Below are 17674 nucleotides of genomic sequence, written 5' to 3' on the forward strand. Positions count from 1 at the left end.
CAGGTCCTTAAAGTTGCATATTAGTACCTAAAAAAATAGGTAAAATACCTAAAAAATTGTACCTTAAAGGTATAAAAAGTCAACCTTGAAGGTACAAAAGTGTACCCTAAAGATACTAATGTCGACCTGTATGGTACAAAACTGTACCTTATGAAAAGGAACCACAACAGTGACAGAGTTTGTACCTTTATTTCTGAGAGTGAAGGTTTGTAGATTATTTGGTTTTATATTGGGGTTTTAATCAACAGTACAGAGCAGGGCTGGAATCGGGATCTTGCAGTATTATTCTCGAGTCCTTCTGAGAGCACACGAATGTGGCCTTGCTCTGGATCTTATTTCGTGATGTCAGGATCTCAGGTTATGGTAGTCCATTTCCACTGTACTAAAGGTGATAATTATATCAACTGCGAGTCAGCCGTGTCTTTCAGGACTCCACACAAGGAAAAGCTGTTTCTACAGCTCTTTGTGTCTTCAGCACTAAAGTTGGATTTCATCTCTGACATTTCTATATTTATACTTATATAATGTTTACACGAGACGACTGCTAGTAGTCTCGACAGTGGATGCAAGAATAACAAATGCTCTAAGTTTATTTGTCTGTCAAGTTGGAAGCAGTAAGAACATTTGAAGATAAATAAAAATGTTGTGTATGTAGTGCTGCATCCAGGGCTGTAGAAACATCTTTGCCCTGTGTGGAGCCCTGAAAGACATGGCTGACTCGCAGTTGATACAATTATCACCTTTAGTACAGTGGAAATGGACTGCCATAACCTAAGATCCTGACATCACAAAATAAGATCCAGAGCAAGGCCACATTCGTGTGCTCTCAGAAGGACTCGAGAATAATACTGCAAGATTACAATGTAGTTTTTTATGGTACCATAAAAATATTAAACAACATAAGCCTAATAAAAATGTAATACTGTAAAATCGTGTCCTAAATGCACACGACGCAACACTGCAACATTTGATAAAAGCTTTGTTTACATTTATGCTTTTGTCCTAACCATCCATTACTGCGATGCGTGAAGTTTCTATTTTAGAAGAAGTTTCTATTTCTCCGACATTGTGACTGAATAACAACGTAAACTGCAATGACAATGATCACCTCAGGTACTGGTTATGTGCTTTATTCAGTGCAAGGTTATAATAGTTTTGGATTTTTCATTAGTTTTAGTTTCTATTTCGTTTTGACTTTTTGTTTTCAAATTTAGTTAGTTTTAATTAGTTTTAGAGGGAGATTTACTAGTTTTTATTAGTTTCTATATTTTGAAATTGCTTAGTTTTAGTTTAGTTTTTATTAGTTTCAGTATTAGGTTTTTTTTCTAAATGAGGATATTTGTTAGGTGCAAGATTCAAAATCAACAGAATAAATATTGTATAATAAAAACTCAGCCATAAATTTTTTGAAACATCTATTCAGAGGACACATGAACACTATCATCTACCACTACCATCTACTCATCCTCAAATTCAAATACAACAGCCCACAAGACAGCAGCCTTAAGTACAATATGTGTGCAAGACTGATTCTGATGTAAGATACACAGTAGTGATGGCAAGTTCAGATATTTATCGCGGATGTTAGGACTCAACATTATGTAGTCAGCAATAGTAATTTCAGTAAATTAAAACATCACCATGATCTGAAAAATGTCTTACAGTAAAGTTTTGCAACCCTACTGAAGCATGATTCACCAATTTAAACTCCATTACGATTTTCTTTTATGAAATAAGATCCTCTCATTTAAGCCCTCGGTTTACCCGTGCTGCAGTTGTTGAAGTTTAGTTCAGTCACAGCAGGCTGTCATGTACTGTTTGTGCTCGGTTCACTGAATCACGCATGCGCAGTTTTATCGGTTAACAGCTTAAATTTGATCTTAGTGTAACGTCACTGTTCTAATAACTGAATAAGAGTATATATTGGATTATGTAGAGTTAGACGGGGTATTAGGCTTGTTAAAAAGTAAGTAGTTTGTGAACGAGTGCTTACTGGAGACGCGAATCGTTTCAAATGATTCAGTTCGATTAGGTGAACTAGTTCAACCGGTTTACTTGGAAGATCCGGTTAAAAAGATTCATTCGCGATCGCGATACAGAGATAAAACCCATTCTTGGGCACAAACGTGTTAAAGTAATAGTTTTAAGTCCCTGTATTTAATGCTGTCACCGTGCTGCTGTGATGTCCACTCGTTGTTTTTGTCGCGGGAGCAACAGCGAGGATGACAGGAGGAGAACCGGCTCGTTCTGGCCAATGGCAGCAGGACTACAGACTCTGAGGTGCCGTACGGGTCAAACACCTGCAGCGCGGAGTAAATAGGTTTACTTCTAAAAGGCTTACAGTAAGATTATGTATTAAATACATTTACAAATATGAAAATGAAGGAGGTTTTTGCTATCATTTTAGTTAGTTTCAGTTAGTTTTGTATGTACACAATACAGTTTCAGTTAGTACTAGTTTTTTTTTAAACTCTCGTTATTTTTATTTCAGTTAACGACCATCATTTTACATTTTAGTTTTCGTTTTTTTCGTTCGTTTTCGTTACTATGATAACCTTTAACTGTACCAGCACTTTGAGAATCAGAAAAAACATATACAGGCAAAACTAAATTAATACCAGTGGCTCCTAATGATACACTGTACAACTTTTTTGCCCTGAGGGTGAAAAATAAACAAGTTGTATTTTTGCACTCTCAGAAAATCTGTCTCTGGGGGCGATACTTGTTCCTGACAGGTCCTGTAATGTACATATCAATACCTAAAAAGTGAACACTAAAGGTCAAAAGTGTACCTTAAAGGTACTAATGTCCACCTGTATGGTTCAAAACTGTACTTTTTAAAAGAAACCACCCCAGTGACAGATTATGTACCTTTATTTCTGAGTGTGTGGGGTAAACTATCCCTTTACACAACAATTTATGTTGTTTCCAATATAAACAATCAATATCAGACAATGGCAGCATCTCACCAAGATGCATTCATAATCTGTATATACACATCCTGCACAAGCTAATCATCTTTCATTCAGCCGTGATCCAATCAAATCAACAGAAAACCCAAATTCATTGGGACTTAAATATGAAATACACGTAAAACTTCCTAACACACCTGTCCTGACAGTAAGTGCTTCTTCTTTTATGTGCAGCTGTTTTAATGAGATATCTGTAGCACTAATACGTCATTTAATGAGCGAGAACTGAAAACGCTGAATTTCTCAATCAGCTTAAGCAAATATGTAAATCCGGCCATAAAACAATTAACGGTTCGAATGTCCTGCAAATGGTGATGAAACACACCATTATGAAGCATTAAGGCTTTATGGAGAAAATACGCTTCGAAACAATGTGGGTTTGACAGACAAGCTCATTAGCTCTTTCAAAATATAAACTCTGCAGCATTATGAAAACCTACACAAATGACTAATATTCTAGAGAATTTGGGGAAAAGTTAAACAACGAGTTGTTTTGGAGAGTTTACGCAGTTAAAGTGCATATTTTGTCCACTGTTTTCACTTGAAGTGTTGATGTCTATAACCTTTAAGTTGTAATGTACAGATTAGAAAGGAAAGTGGAGACTAAATAGTTGAGTTTTTAGCTGTCTTCAAGAAACGACTAAAAACTCAACTATTTAGTCTCCACTTTCCATCCTAATCTTAACTGCCTCTCTGGCTATACAGTACCACTAACTGTACTCTCTCTCTCTCTCTCTCTCTCTCTCTCTCTCTCTCTCTCTCTCCCTCTCTCTCTCTCTTTCTCTCTCTCAAAAAAAAATTACTAATGCTTTGCTTCTAAGACTTTACACCTGAAACTTGCCTATAGCACTTATTCACTGTTGCTCTTATAGTTGTGTAAATTGCTTCCTTGCCCTCATTTGTAAGTCGCTTTGGATGAAAGCGTCTGCTAAATGACTAAATGTAAATGTAAACTTTTGCACAATATTTTATTAATGGCTAATGTAGCATTTAAACTTTAAATGATGTCAATTGAAAAACAGTAATATTTAGTTTATATAATATTAGCTAAATTAATTAGAAATAACACATGTGAAAAATAAACCATTTTAACAAATAAATTCAACTTGATCAAAACAAACTCTGCAAAACTAAAGCATTTTAAAAGGATTTAGTTTGAGCAAATACTTTAAACTTTATAAAACAAACAGTAAAATTAACATTTCTTTTACATAATATTTACTTAATGTGAAATGCATCTGTAAAATTCATATTTCTAAAAAATAAATTATATAAAAATGAACATTAGAAAATGACACTAAATAAACTGAACTTGAAAAAAGTTTTTAGTGTACATAATATTGACTAAAATAAATTGTAAACGAAACCAATTTCAACGAACAAATTGACCTTAATTAAATTAGTAAAACTAAATCTGTACAAAAGAAATAATATTAAAAAATCTGTTATTTAAGCAAATATGTTTAACTTGTTAAGAAATCTGTAAAATGCTTGTTTATTTTACAAAATAATAACACACAAAAAAATCATAAAAAAAACTTTCAAAACTAAATTGAATTTAAATTAAAAATCAATCAGCTGGAAAAAACTAAACAAAAAAAAAATTATATATATAAATTATATATTAGCGTGGTTCGTTTGGCATATGCGAATCCAGCAATCTCGCTTGGATCCGCGGCAAAACAATCGGTCAGAGATCGCCTGAATGAGGTGGTCTCAGCTCGATTGAAACGAACTCTGGAGCGGATCGATTGTAGTCAGAAAGCAATACGATCTGTACCAGGCTATATGACTATTATGGATATGTAATAGGCGTATGGCTTTATGAAGAGAGAATTATGATGCAGAATGTCATTCCTACCGGTAAATGTGCGTTTCATGTCAAAAACGAAAGTGAAAGCATGCTGAACTATTAACGAGAGCTGTTTGTACGTTAGGAAAATTGACCGAACAGCAGTTTTGGTTTATCTGTTATTTCTCCTTATAATGTGAAGTCTATAATGCATAAGCCAGTGGCTACGTATGATTTATGTTTGTTGATGATGTCTGTGGGTGTCACCATTTAAAAGTAAAGCACAGCTTTTCGCTTACAATTTCTTATTGCTCATCGTCATAAATTAAAATAAGGACGCATGACAGCTGAGCGGGTCTCTGCAAAATAAACCGTGAAACTCTGAGGGCAGTTTATTCGCAGGTTACTTGTTTTAGCTCTTTTAGAAACTTTGCAGTGTGAAAGCGAACTGCACCAATAACAAAAATAAACATTAAACAGTTGTAATCCCTGTTTCAGAACAAAAGAATCGATCCACAGGTGTGAAAGCACCATTAGGCAAAGTTTCAGAAGAGCACAACAAAAGCCTTTTTTGATCATTCCATATTTTATTAAGTGGAAAGCATACGAAATAAAGCATATGATGTTCTTACTGGAAAAAACAATAACAGTAGAACTGAGATTGAAGTATTTGTTACACTTTTGTCTGTGATGTGGTAGTGGAACCTCATAACGGCAATACGCTTGTCTTACAATAACGTTCAACACTCATGTGCTTCGATCACCATCATCAAACAACAACCCAAGCGCCATCACCAATATCAGTGGCAGGAAAAATGGCAGTGGTAGGCAAGTTACATACTTTGCCGCACGGCAACTTCTATAGAATGCCTAGGCAATGGTTAAAGTAGCAATCATTTCATACTTTGACATTCAATTGTAGGCATTCTATACATTTCCTAGGCATTCTATAGAATGCAGGATTTCACACATTGCCAGTAGCATACTGTATATAACAATTTTTAAAAGCATCAATGAAAAAAAATAGTTTAAAATTTTTAGTCAAATTATTTGAAATTATTAACTCGATTTTAAATAGAATTTACTAAAAGCATCAGAAATTATTTAATAATTGAAATTATTAAATGTGGTTTTTGTTAGTTTCTTTGTCTTTGTATTTGTATGATTACAATTTGTGTACCTTTTTTGCATATTCTAATAAATATATATATATATATATTTAATAAATAAATCTCAGTATTTACTTTGCAAAACATTAAATAATTTGCAAACACACTTAAAACTTAAAACTAAAATACTAATTCACTCAAATACTTTGAATTCAAATAAAAACCAATCCGCTGGAACAAATACACTCAATTACAAAACAAAAATAAAAATCTGCACAAAAATGTGCCTGGCCTTTTTACTATTTTATGCATGCGTGAGCCTAAATTCACTGCTACACAAGGCAAAGGTTAATTGTACCATATAACGACCGCCTTGCGCAAACATATCAGCGTCTGCTGGCAAACTGTCCTGTGCGTAAATCAGCAAAGTCTCAAATGAACAATACAATTCCCAAATCAGGTCTAGTGGAGGCATCGGAAAAGCTCTGTCCTGATTGGATTTGCCTATTTGCCGGCATTCACTGCATCCAGGCCTTATTAAACGGACATGGAGAAGGTCTGGATCACATCAGAGCAGAGGGACTGCTCATCACCCGTTTAATGCCATTTAATCCACTTTACTCTACTAAACTAGGAAGTCATGGCTCTCTGCCCTTTCTTTCTCTCCAGACAATGCAAGACACAAGAGAGCTCTAACTATCACGTAACCTCATAAGATATTATTGATTTGAGATATAAGCGGGGGATAATCAATGGATTACCATGTGTTAAGTAAGGGATAAAGTACATCCAGACGACTGTTATTGCAGAATAAAGACAGAGAGGATTATTCAATTCAAGTTTATTTGCATAATGCTTTTTACAATAATTATTGTTTCCAAGCAGCTTTTAGAAAGGTGCACAATATTGCATTACAATTAAACTCGGAAAAGCCAAGGTTAATAATTACCATAACTTTATTAGTTACTAATAACTTTAACTAATAGCTTTTAACAGTTAAACTTAGTATACATAAAAACACAGTTAACCTGCAGTTATATAGTATATAGACGATGTCTATGTGTACATGTTTTATGAAGTGTATTTGTGTATTAAGTGTATGTGTTGTCTTCAAACTCCTCAGTGGTTGGCATCATCTCATTATCAGCAACCAACTTAAAGAAGAACATTGTTATATAAGACTAAAGGGCTTTATTCTATGAAAACATCCGCCTGGATAGTGTTGTCTCGATATCGAATTTTCGGTACCATTCGGTACTGAAACTAAAAACATCCATTTCCCACAATCATTTGAGCACTGTTGAGTGCATTCTTAAACACTGCTGATTGTCCATTGTGTTCACGTGCTCAACAGAAATTACCGTGATTGGCCGTGACGGTCACCAGTCCACCCTTCCTTACCACTGTTCAACAAGTGCAAACACAGATACAAGGACAGTGAGTATGTTTAAATGGATACAAATACTCTGATTTTAATATGATTAAGAAAATACTCTGATTAAGAGTCTACCATGTAAACAGCAATTTTTGATGACCTCAATCCGACTAAAGTCATAATCGAACTAAACAGAAATGGAATTAAGACATGTGGAGCATGCTGATTTTAGTGGCATTATTGAAGCGCAGTACAGACATGTAAACACCGCCATCAAACTATTACCATCATGTAGGACTTTTCGCCACATTTTGCGACAGGATATACCATACACACACGGCTGTTTGACACTATTCTCTGCACCTACCGAGTTAGTAAAAGAGCACAGACACACACATTTCAAAATGCGTATCAAATTCAATTAAAACAACACTCTTCCACCAGTTCATACTTCATACTCACATCCAATACCTCAGTTGGTCACAGGGGCATGAATGAAATGTTTCTGAATGAAAGTGAAACTGCCAAACTGCAGTGAAAGTGTTAAAATAAAAAATTGAAACACCTGAAATTACATGAAACTCCACAGGAAACGTTGGATATAGTGTGGTGACGCAATGATGTTAATCAATCTAAGTGCTGTAACATGTAAAACAGGATCATGAAAGTAACATTCAAAAGCAACTCATGTAAATACCTTAATCATATTATAGTCTTATTCAGATTAAGGCAAATAATTTGATTACTGATATCCATGTAAATGTAGCATTTTAAACTGGAGCGTTTTATAGCCGTGATATCCCATGATATCATAAGATCAATGACCTAAAAAGCAACACAAAAAATATGTTTTAAAGGGCACCTTTTATGCACCTTATTACGAAACATAAAATAATCTCTGATGTCTCTAGAGTGTGTATGTGAAGTTTCAGCTCATAATACCCAACAAATAATGTTTTATAACTCTTTAAAACTGCCCTTTTTAGGCTTTGATCCTAATTGTGCCATTTTGGTCACTGACACTTTAAATTCAAATGAGATTGTGCACTTTTCAAAGGAGGACGGGGCTTCAAATGTCTATGTATCAGCATAGTGGGCAGATTTAAAAACAAGACTAACGTCTTATGCTAATGAGGGAGAGATCGTGACTAATGGGCGGGGCTTTCCCGCTCTGATGACATGCAAAAGGAGAATGCTAATCAAAGTGTTTCTACAGACATTAGCTATTTTTCCATTCAAAAATTTGAATTTACTTTATGCATAAAACTGGAATATCGCACAAAAGATGTGCGAATAAAGCAGCGTTTCCATCCAACGAGTCAAAGAGAACAAAATTGTCACTTACCGATTAACTGGTGCCAAATATTAACAGTAAAAAATTGAATTTTTTTACAGTAGGAGAAGCTGCGTGAATCTTTTCTTCATTTAATAAATGACTTGCACATCAGAAGGCAATCCTGACAAGCAGTGAACGCGCTGTGGCGTTTGAAGGCATGAGACGCGGAGCACAGACGCTCTTGACAGATCTGGAGGTCATTAATAATATAATAGCACTAATGCTGAAATGGTTAAGGCGTTTTAGAATGACCAAAGCAACATTTAAGATGTTTTACAATGTGCTCAGCCTGCTGGTTTGTCCATTCACATATAATTTTATCATCACTTGATCTCTTACAAAAAAAATCATGTGACTTTTTTAATGCGCATACTGGAATTTGTTTGGTAAAAGTGTTTTCATCGTAGTTTAAGCGCATCTTTTCTTATCGAATATAAAGTTTATCCTACTCAGTTATGTGCGTCTGTTTTTCATGCGCATTTTCAACATTTATGCGCATCTTAGCATTCCATCAACCGTTTTTGTATACGCATATCCAAAATGCATGTGAAAATAGGTGGATGGAAACGTAGCCATTGTATGATTATGAAAAAAACTATTTTTTTACCATTAGAAGCTGGTTATATTCACAGAATGTTGCCACACATCTGTGTTTAAACCCCTTCTAGAAGAGATTTTTGCATAATAGGTACCCTTCATCACTACCTGGTTCATCACTACCAAAAAAAACAACCCAGGCTCATTCTGAAAGTGTGGGGTATATATTTCTGGAGAGCGCAAAATACGTCCCAGGAGCTACGTTTTTTTTTTTTTGCAGTTTTTGTTTTTCGCAAATCCAGGCACCTGTGTATGCTTTTTCAGATTTCAAATTTCTCTCACGAGTGCCATTCACGCCTGCTGTTCTTGCGTAAATCCACGGAAGGCCATTGTCGACTGACTGACTTACTGACTGGTTCCCCCACCGATTGACCCAACTCCCCACTTCCCTAAATCCAACCTCAGTTTTTTAAAAAGCAATCTAGAAAAAGAAAAGCCCTAGCAGCCGCCTGATTTTTACCACATTTTCAGATTTTACCACATTGTCACCCTGTTATTTATTTGTTTATTTAACTTTTTAGCTTTTGTTTTTGTCTTACCTGCATTCTGGAAATGTAGCTTTTAGCACAAGTTCTACCAGAAAGACCTAATGCCACATCACTCATCACAATTAGTTCCAAACGATAGCCACGAGACACAAGGAATACCCAATGCCACGTCACTCATCACAATTAGTTCAAGCCAAAAGACACAAGGAATTTATAAGCTGTCCATTCATTTCATTTCTTTGGTTGCAGGTACTGATGCAGACGTTCACCCTCCATCCTCCCCACTACCACCAGGTTGGCATTGTCCAGGGAGGAAGGGTCCATCCCTGCCTTCGTCCTTGGCAGTCATAGCTGGATCTAAAAGCTTCCAAATCAAGCTAAGGACGGGGCCTCCACCAAAGAAATCCTATGTTTTGTAAATTGATACGTTTGTCAAATAATACTCATCAACAAATGTAATTCAATATCATAATTATCTCCCTGGTCTTTCTGGTAGAACTGTGTTCTTTACCAGACTCAAACCCTGTTGTCGCGTTCAACTCCGCTCTGCGTCTCAAGCCCACCGACGTACATGTCAAGCTACCGGACAAACTGGTAATAGCGGGTAAGCCATCCATACAGAGGTAAGCGGTCAGCTGGTAATCGCAAAAAGGAGCGACTTCATACCGCCCCGTTGCATTCGTTTTAAATATGAAATGCAGCCATACAGGCTTCTGGCTACATAATTCACGATCCCCAGAAAGGTATATAGGGCTACATTTTCAGAATGAGCCTATGTAAAGCCTTTGAGCCTATGCAGTATAAAGCAGCGTGACTCACTTGGGTGTCTGCGCGTCGTCAATTCTGTTGCCCAGCTGGAACTCGTGTGATTTACTGCGATGCAGAGCTGTAAACCCGGGCAGCAGGTGGATGAGTTTCCGGCTGGCAGGCGGTGGCGTTCCCGGGGCCTTCAGCTTATTCCTGCGCCTGACTTGAGGCGTTCCAGGAGGGGTCATAGTGTTCACTACTAGGGGAGTCCGCGGAGGAGTGTGTGCGAAGTGCCTCTGCCTGGGGGACGGAGGCAGAGAATGGTGTCCCGTCTCCAGGGGCGAGGGAAAGTGAGCGTCCACTGTCAGCCGGTCTGAGTGTGGGTGAGGAGAGTAAAATGGAGGCACCAGGGCTTGGGGACTCTGGCATAAGTGCTGGCTGTAGCGCGAGTGTAATTTGGGACTCTGGGAGAGTTGGAGACGCACCCATTGACTGGGGTCAGATGGGCCCACTGGAGTGTTCTCTTTGCCCGACTCGGATGTGGGCCACTGGATTGACCAGTCCTGCTTGGATCCTGCGAGAGACGGGAAGAGAGAGAGAGAGAGAGATACACTCAAAAAATGACATTTGCTCTTTGTTCAAACTACATAATTAAAATGAGCTTTTCGGGGGACAACTTAATTGATTTATGTTCAATCCACTTAAATTTGTAAAAACTATTAAGTTTTAATAACCAGCAATTTTTGACAGTGTAACTGAGTTTTCAACACACCTTTAATACAATTATTAAAGACATTAATCAAATTTTACTGTAAAAAATACCCGTAAATTAGCAGTTTTTAATATTTTGTGATTTGTGTTTTTCATTTTTCCCATTTATTTTTGCATTTGAATTGCATACTGGGACCTTAATCTTTCTTCCAACAACTTTTAACCTTGAAAAGTTAGAAAAAGTGAAAAATTTTATTAAGTTTTTTTATTAAAACTTTAAGTAACATTTGTAAAAAGGTTTAAAATAGGGATTCTCAACCGGTGGGCAGCAGCCCACTAGTGGGTCTCAGTGATCCTGCATATTCATTATTAAATATTCCTAACCCTATTCATATTAAAATGATCGATGTAATGGCATTTCCCGTTTTCTGTGATTGATTACTTTGGACTTAAAACAACCTCACTGTTAAATACAGACTTAACTGTGGCTTAAACCTCCAACCACTGCACGGACTACATTTTCAGCTGTATAAAACAAACCGTCACACAAATCTTACGGTAACAATGATTACATATATTTTACGAGTTCACACTTGCAATAGTTTCAGAATAAAGCGTATTTGGCGTGCTGTCCGGGGAGAGGGCTCTGAGCTCGGGGAAGACACCCAAACTCGAGTTATTCCTCTTATCAGGAAACAAAGAGGAAGAGGGATTCGAGCGAAGTATCTAGCCCGGCCCCAGAACGCTCCCCCCGGGATTGTAATGCTTAAGAGGTGAGGTGACGGGGTGGTGGAGGGATGCTAAAGTCGTAAGATGCTGCAGGTAAGACAGCTTTGGTATATATAGGGGTTTGGTCAAGAACTGATTGGATAATAGAATAATTGTCAATGACGTATTTGATACTGAAACTTCTGAAACTTCTCCCGAAATTTGTTTATAAAACATCACAACAACCATATAATAACCAGCTTATGCGTGCTTCACGTCAAGTCTGCGACTAGAACTGCACTGAAAAAAGTGTTGCATGCAAAACTGTTGCAAACAATTTATTTGTGTTGAATTTAAACAAACAAATTAAATTTAACAACGTTAAACTTAATTTGTTTGTTTAAATTCAGCCCAAATAAATTGTTTACAACCACTTAACGTAAAAAAATTGAGTAAATCCAAGGAATCATCTTTGAATAATCTTTTTTCAGTGTGTATCAGAGTCGCATAAGTCTGTGGATTCACAAACTATGTGTGCTCTCTTTGTGTGATCTCTTTAAAATATCCAAATAGTTGTCCAGATTAATGTCCTGCGAGTGTTTTATAACGGACGCGCGCCTATACAGGAGGATCTAGTAAGACTCTGTGGTGTTTCAGTAGTGAACAACTGTTCCCTGTTAGCAAACTATAATAATATCCAGGTGCAAACCCAATCACCTTCAGAACGATGCGTTTAACAGATTTAGGGTGTTTTTACTGTACTATACATTTCTTTGTTTTTTTTAAATGGATATGAATAGTACATCAATAGATGAGTAGTAGTCAGTCCAATTCAAAGCAGCTGCAGTTCTTTGCCATCTCCTGTCAGGTTCATTTATTGAAGAAAAGGCCCAAATACTCAGAAGTTGTAAAGAATAACTGAAGTAAAGAATTCAGGAGCTTTAAATCTGTGTGTTTAAAATATTATATTATATTATATTATATTGTATTGTATTGTATTGTATTGTATTATATTATATTATATTATATTATATTATATTATATTATATTATATTATATTATATTATATAAAACTGCATAACATATTTTTATTATATTTAAAAATATATACATGTATCTCTCTTTTTTTTTAATGCTGTAGAAAAATAAGAGAATAATAGTAGAGGGAATTTTTTTGCGAATAAAAAATAGCTTTAAAATAAGCATTTTCTCTAGACAATCAGTTTACGAAAATACAAAAATGTCAGACAGGTGGGCCTTCAAAATTTTTCCAGAAGGAGGTGGGCCTCGAAGTGAAAAAGGTTGAGAACCCCTGGTTTAAAGTGATATATTGTCTGGGTTGATGTAGTATATTACGCTACAAAAACCTTGTAATAAACTGGCAGAACATTTTCTGTTATTTTAATTCTGACTTATTTCTCTATATATTATATCTTATACATTATATTATTTTAAACAACTAAAATGTCAATAAAAGTCACTATATTAAACTGTAGAGTTTTATTTTCAACATCAAAAGTTGACCGAGCAGAGATCAACATCCCATAATGCAATTCACATGCATAAATAAACAGTAAACACTTGTGAACCACAAAATATGGAAAAAACATGGATATTTTTTTACAGTGTACATGAATACAGTATGCAGACTAAATCCTGGATTTTAATTGACTTTCAGTATTTAAAAAAGCAATGGGAGATCTTCCGGTGTGTTTTGAAAAGATCTGGTGCTATTAAGTGGCTTTATGTAAACTTTGTAATTAAAATTTCGAGTTTATGGTTTAACAAATGCAGACTAATAAAGCATAAACTCTACATTTTCAGTACAAAGTTTACATAAAACATTTTTATAGCACCAGACACATTTGTAAGATCTTCCATTGCTTTTTTAATACTGAATTTTAATTCAAATCTTGGGTTTCACCAAAGTTTGTAAGCAGCCACTCGAAATTTGTTCAACTTGTACTTTTGTGGAGAGAGAGAGAGAGAGAGAGATTATTATTATTATTATTATTATTCGTTCATTCATTTTCCTTCGGCTTATTTTCTTTATTTATAAGAGGTCGCCACAGAGGAATGAACTGCCAACTTATCCAGCATTTGTTTTACGCAGCAGATGCCCTTCCAGCCGCAACCCACCACTGGGAAAGACTCATACACTCTCACATTCACACACACTCTACAGCCAATTTAGTTGATTTAATTCATAGCGCATGTCTTAGGACTATAAGGGAAACCGGAGCACCTGGAGGAACCCACGTCAACACGGGGAGAACATGCAAACTCCACACAGAACCAGCGACCTTCTTGCTGTGAGGCGACACCACTGAGTTTATTTATTTATTCATTCATTTATTTTTTACTACTACTACTATTTACTGTGTTTACTTTGTTGTTGTTGTTGTTGTTTTGGACATATATATGTATGTTCTTTTTTATGTAAACTTTATAAATGCTTTGACAATACATTAGTAACATTTGGCATGCTAATAAAACAATTATTGAATTGAATTGAATTGAATTGAATTGAGCAAGAGAGAGAGAGGGGGGGGGGGGGATAGGGGTTTGTAATGAATGCAATAAAAAAAGTCTTGAGTGAGATAGAGAGGAAGGAGGAGATGAGGAGAAAGTGCAAAAAAGGTGATCAAAAGCAAGCAAGTGATGAAATGAGAAAAGAAAAGGGAAGGGGATGGAAAAGATGAGATGAGGTAAAATTAGACTAAAATGGAGTTTCTTTAATATGGGTTTTTTATGACCAATGGTGATACAGAACTGAAATATATACACAATAAGTGTCAATATTTAATAAGTCAATATTTAATTTAATTTAATATAGTGTAATAAAATTGTTTCAAATCAGAATCTGTTTGATCAAACAAATGTAACTTAATTTTAAATCTAAAGTCTAAATCTAAAGTATAATGATTATTTATTTACATGATACATAAATAAATCAGTTGAAGCAAACAAAAATGCCAATTGAATATTTTTATATAATATTTTGAAATTATTTGAAGAAATAAATTGAAATTGGAAAATATAATAATTTTCACAGAATAAACAATTTTACATCTTAAAAATAATTGAATATTTATTTGTTTATACAAGTAAAATAAGCATGAAAGAAGAATTTAATGAATCTGATCTGTTAAATAATATTTACTTCATATTGTTTACTAAGATAATTTCATGATGTAAAAATTACACAAGCAAAAATAACGAGATAGAAGACATACAGTTGAAGGCAAAATTATTACTTCTTCTGTGAAATTGTAATCTTTAAAAATTTCCCAAGTGCTGTTTGATGACACGGTGGCTCAGTGGTTAGCACTGTCGCCTCGTAGCAAGAAGGTCGCTGGTTCAAATCCCGGCTGCGTCAGTTGGCGTTCTCTGCATGTTCTCCCCATGTTCGTGAGGGTTTGCTCTGGGTGCTCCAGTTTCCCCCACAGTCCAAAGACATGCGCTATAGGTGCATTGAATAAACTAAATTGGCTGTAGTGTATGTGTGTGAATGAGTGTGTATGGGTGCTTCCCAGAACTGGGTTGCAGCTGGAAGGGCATCCGCTGTGTAAAGCATGCTGGAATAGTTGGTGGTTCATTCCGCTGCGGCAACCCCTGATGAATAAAGGGACTAAGCCGAAGAAAAATGAATAAATGAATGAATGGAAGGAAGTTGTGTTCAACAACATAATAGTTTTAATTTAAAAAAAATTGTCTTTGATGACAATAAATAATTGTTATTATTGCAAGATATATATAGCTTACTACTAGTATCTTGCAAATAAAAATGTATATATATTTCTTCCGTTAAGAATATATATATATATTTTTTTTTCCTAAATTTATATAATTTCTTAAGGGGACTAATAATATTGACGACAAAAATTGCGTTAAATTGTGTTAAAATTGTGCTCTTACAAGATTTTCACCAGAAGACAAACACTTTATAGAACATACTGTGAAAATTCCCTTGTGCTGTTAATAATCGCATTGGAAATATTTGAAAAAGAATTAAAATAAATTTCACAGGAGGCCCAATAATGTTTGTAAAATATCTACTGTATTTGTCAATTATATATTAACTACTGCCGAATATCAGGGAATATTTAAATCTCTGCAATATATCAGTCGACCACAATAGACAAAAAGAACTGAGACCGCATGAGATCACAATATAAGAGCGATAATAGAGAACACATGAGATGAGAATTTGTGAGATTCAATTAGACAATATATAAGAATGGAGAAGAGAAGAGGAGAGGAGAGGGGAGGGGAAGGGAAGGGAAGGGAAGGAAGGGAAGGGAAGGGAAGGGAAGGGAAGGGAAGGGAAGGGAAGGGAAGGGAAGGGAAGGGAAGGGAAGGGAAGAGAAGAGAAGAGAAGAGAAGAGAAGAGAAGAGAAGAGAAGAGAAGAGAAGAGAAGAGAAGAGAAGAGAAGAAGATGAGTTTGATACCAAGTGCCAGATGAAGGATGTCAACAGTGAAGAGACTCAGACCGCATCTATCATGACAAACAGACAGAAAGATGAAAGTGACTCTAACATGTCTCAATGTAATGAATAGTGAAGCAAGCACAACACAATGACGACACACACGCTAGAGAAAGACAAAAAGACAATGCCTCACCTCCATTACTGTGTAATTTGTCATCCTCAAGTTGTTCTAAGGGGGAGGAAAAACCAAACATAATGCATATTCATTAATGCATATTCAAAAGCAATTCAATACATTTGCATTCATAATCTATGCAGTACCTTGAAAAAAGGAAACAATATCACTGCAATTAAGAAAATACCCAAGAGCGTTATTTAAATCATTTATTTAATTGCATTTCAGGTATGTTTGTTATTGTGTGAAGTAGAAAACACTATTAAAGGATCCTCTATTTAACCCTTTTTGGATTTCCGAGCAAATACGGATTACAATGAATTCACCGCCAACACTGTTATGACACACTGTAAACCCCGCTGTTGTCATTACTAAAGATATTAAGTTAATTTAACTTGACATTACTTAAAATACCATGTTTTGGCTTCAAAACATAAACAGGTGTGTTTAATTTACTCATCAGGTAGCAAAAATTATTTAATTAATATTTTAAGTTTTTTGAGGATGTAGGATTCACCACGTCTCTGCTTAAAATGATTGGTTGTGCTTGAAATTGACAACCGCGCTGATTGGTCGATATATATGCCACAAGGTGGTCATTTTGCTTGTGATGCTGAATTTTACTGAAGCGCAGCAGGACACGGGCACTACCTGAACCCATCTGATGAAAGAGAAAGTTAAATTAGTAAGTAGATATTTAAATGCTTATATACAGTTTTCTTAACTGATATACACACAGGAGCAATATGGTGGTGCAGTGGGTAGCGCTGTCACCTCACAGCAAGAAGGTCGCTGGTTCGAGTCTCAGCTGGGTCAGTTTGCATTTCTGTTCGGAGTTTGCATGTTCTCCCCATGTTCGTGTGGGTTTCCTCCGGGTGCTCCGGTTTCCCCCCACAGTCCAAACACATGCGCTATAGGTGAATTGTGTAAGCTAAATTGTCCGTAGTGTATGTGTGTATGTCCTGGTCCTCCAGGTTCGGGGTTGAGTGTTGGGCACGAAACACCAACATGGTGTGGCTAAATATCAACTTCGAAATAAATGGCTCTGGGAGTAAGTAAACAAACAATATAAAAGCTGAAAAAAAAAAATTGGTTTTGTCTATTAGCCATTTTAAGTTATCTGTACTTAATCATTTAAGTTATCTGTAATTAAACATTTTAGTTCATTCTATGATGAGGCCACGTTTGGTCAACTCAAACGAACTGAGGGAATCACTTTCCTCAAACCTTTTG

General features: G+C 35.7%; 1 protein-coding gene across 3 annotated transcripts in view; it reads right to left on the bottom strand.

Annotated features, from left to right (window-relative positions):
• Positions 1-17674, bottom strand: part of ksr2 (kinase suppressor of ras 2) — a 248940-nt gene that overhangs the window by 153379 nt on the left and 77887 nt on the right. For all 3 annotated transcript variants that reach the window (XM_056457390.1, XM_056457388.1, XM_056457387.1), the window contains exons 4-5: positions 16460-16495; positions 10489-10990 (exon numbers count right to left, since the gene is read on the bottom strand). In XM_056457390.1, coding sequence (XP_056313365.1) covers positions 10489-10990; positions 16460-16495 — 538 coding nt within the window. The remainder of the gene's footprint in view (positions 1-10488; positions 10991-16459; positions 16496-17674) is intronic.

Source organism: Danio aesculapii, chromosome 5 (genome assembly GCF_903798145.1).
Source record: "Danio aesculapii chromosome 5, fDanAes4.1, whole genome shotgun sequence".
NCBI classification, from domain to species: Eukaryota; Metazoa; Chordata; class Actinopteri; order Cypriniformes; family Danionidae; genus Danio; species Danio aesculapii.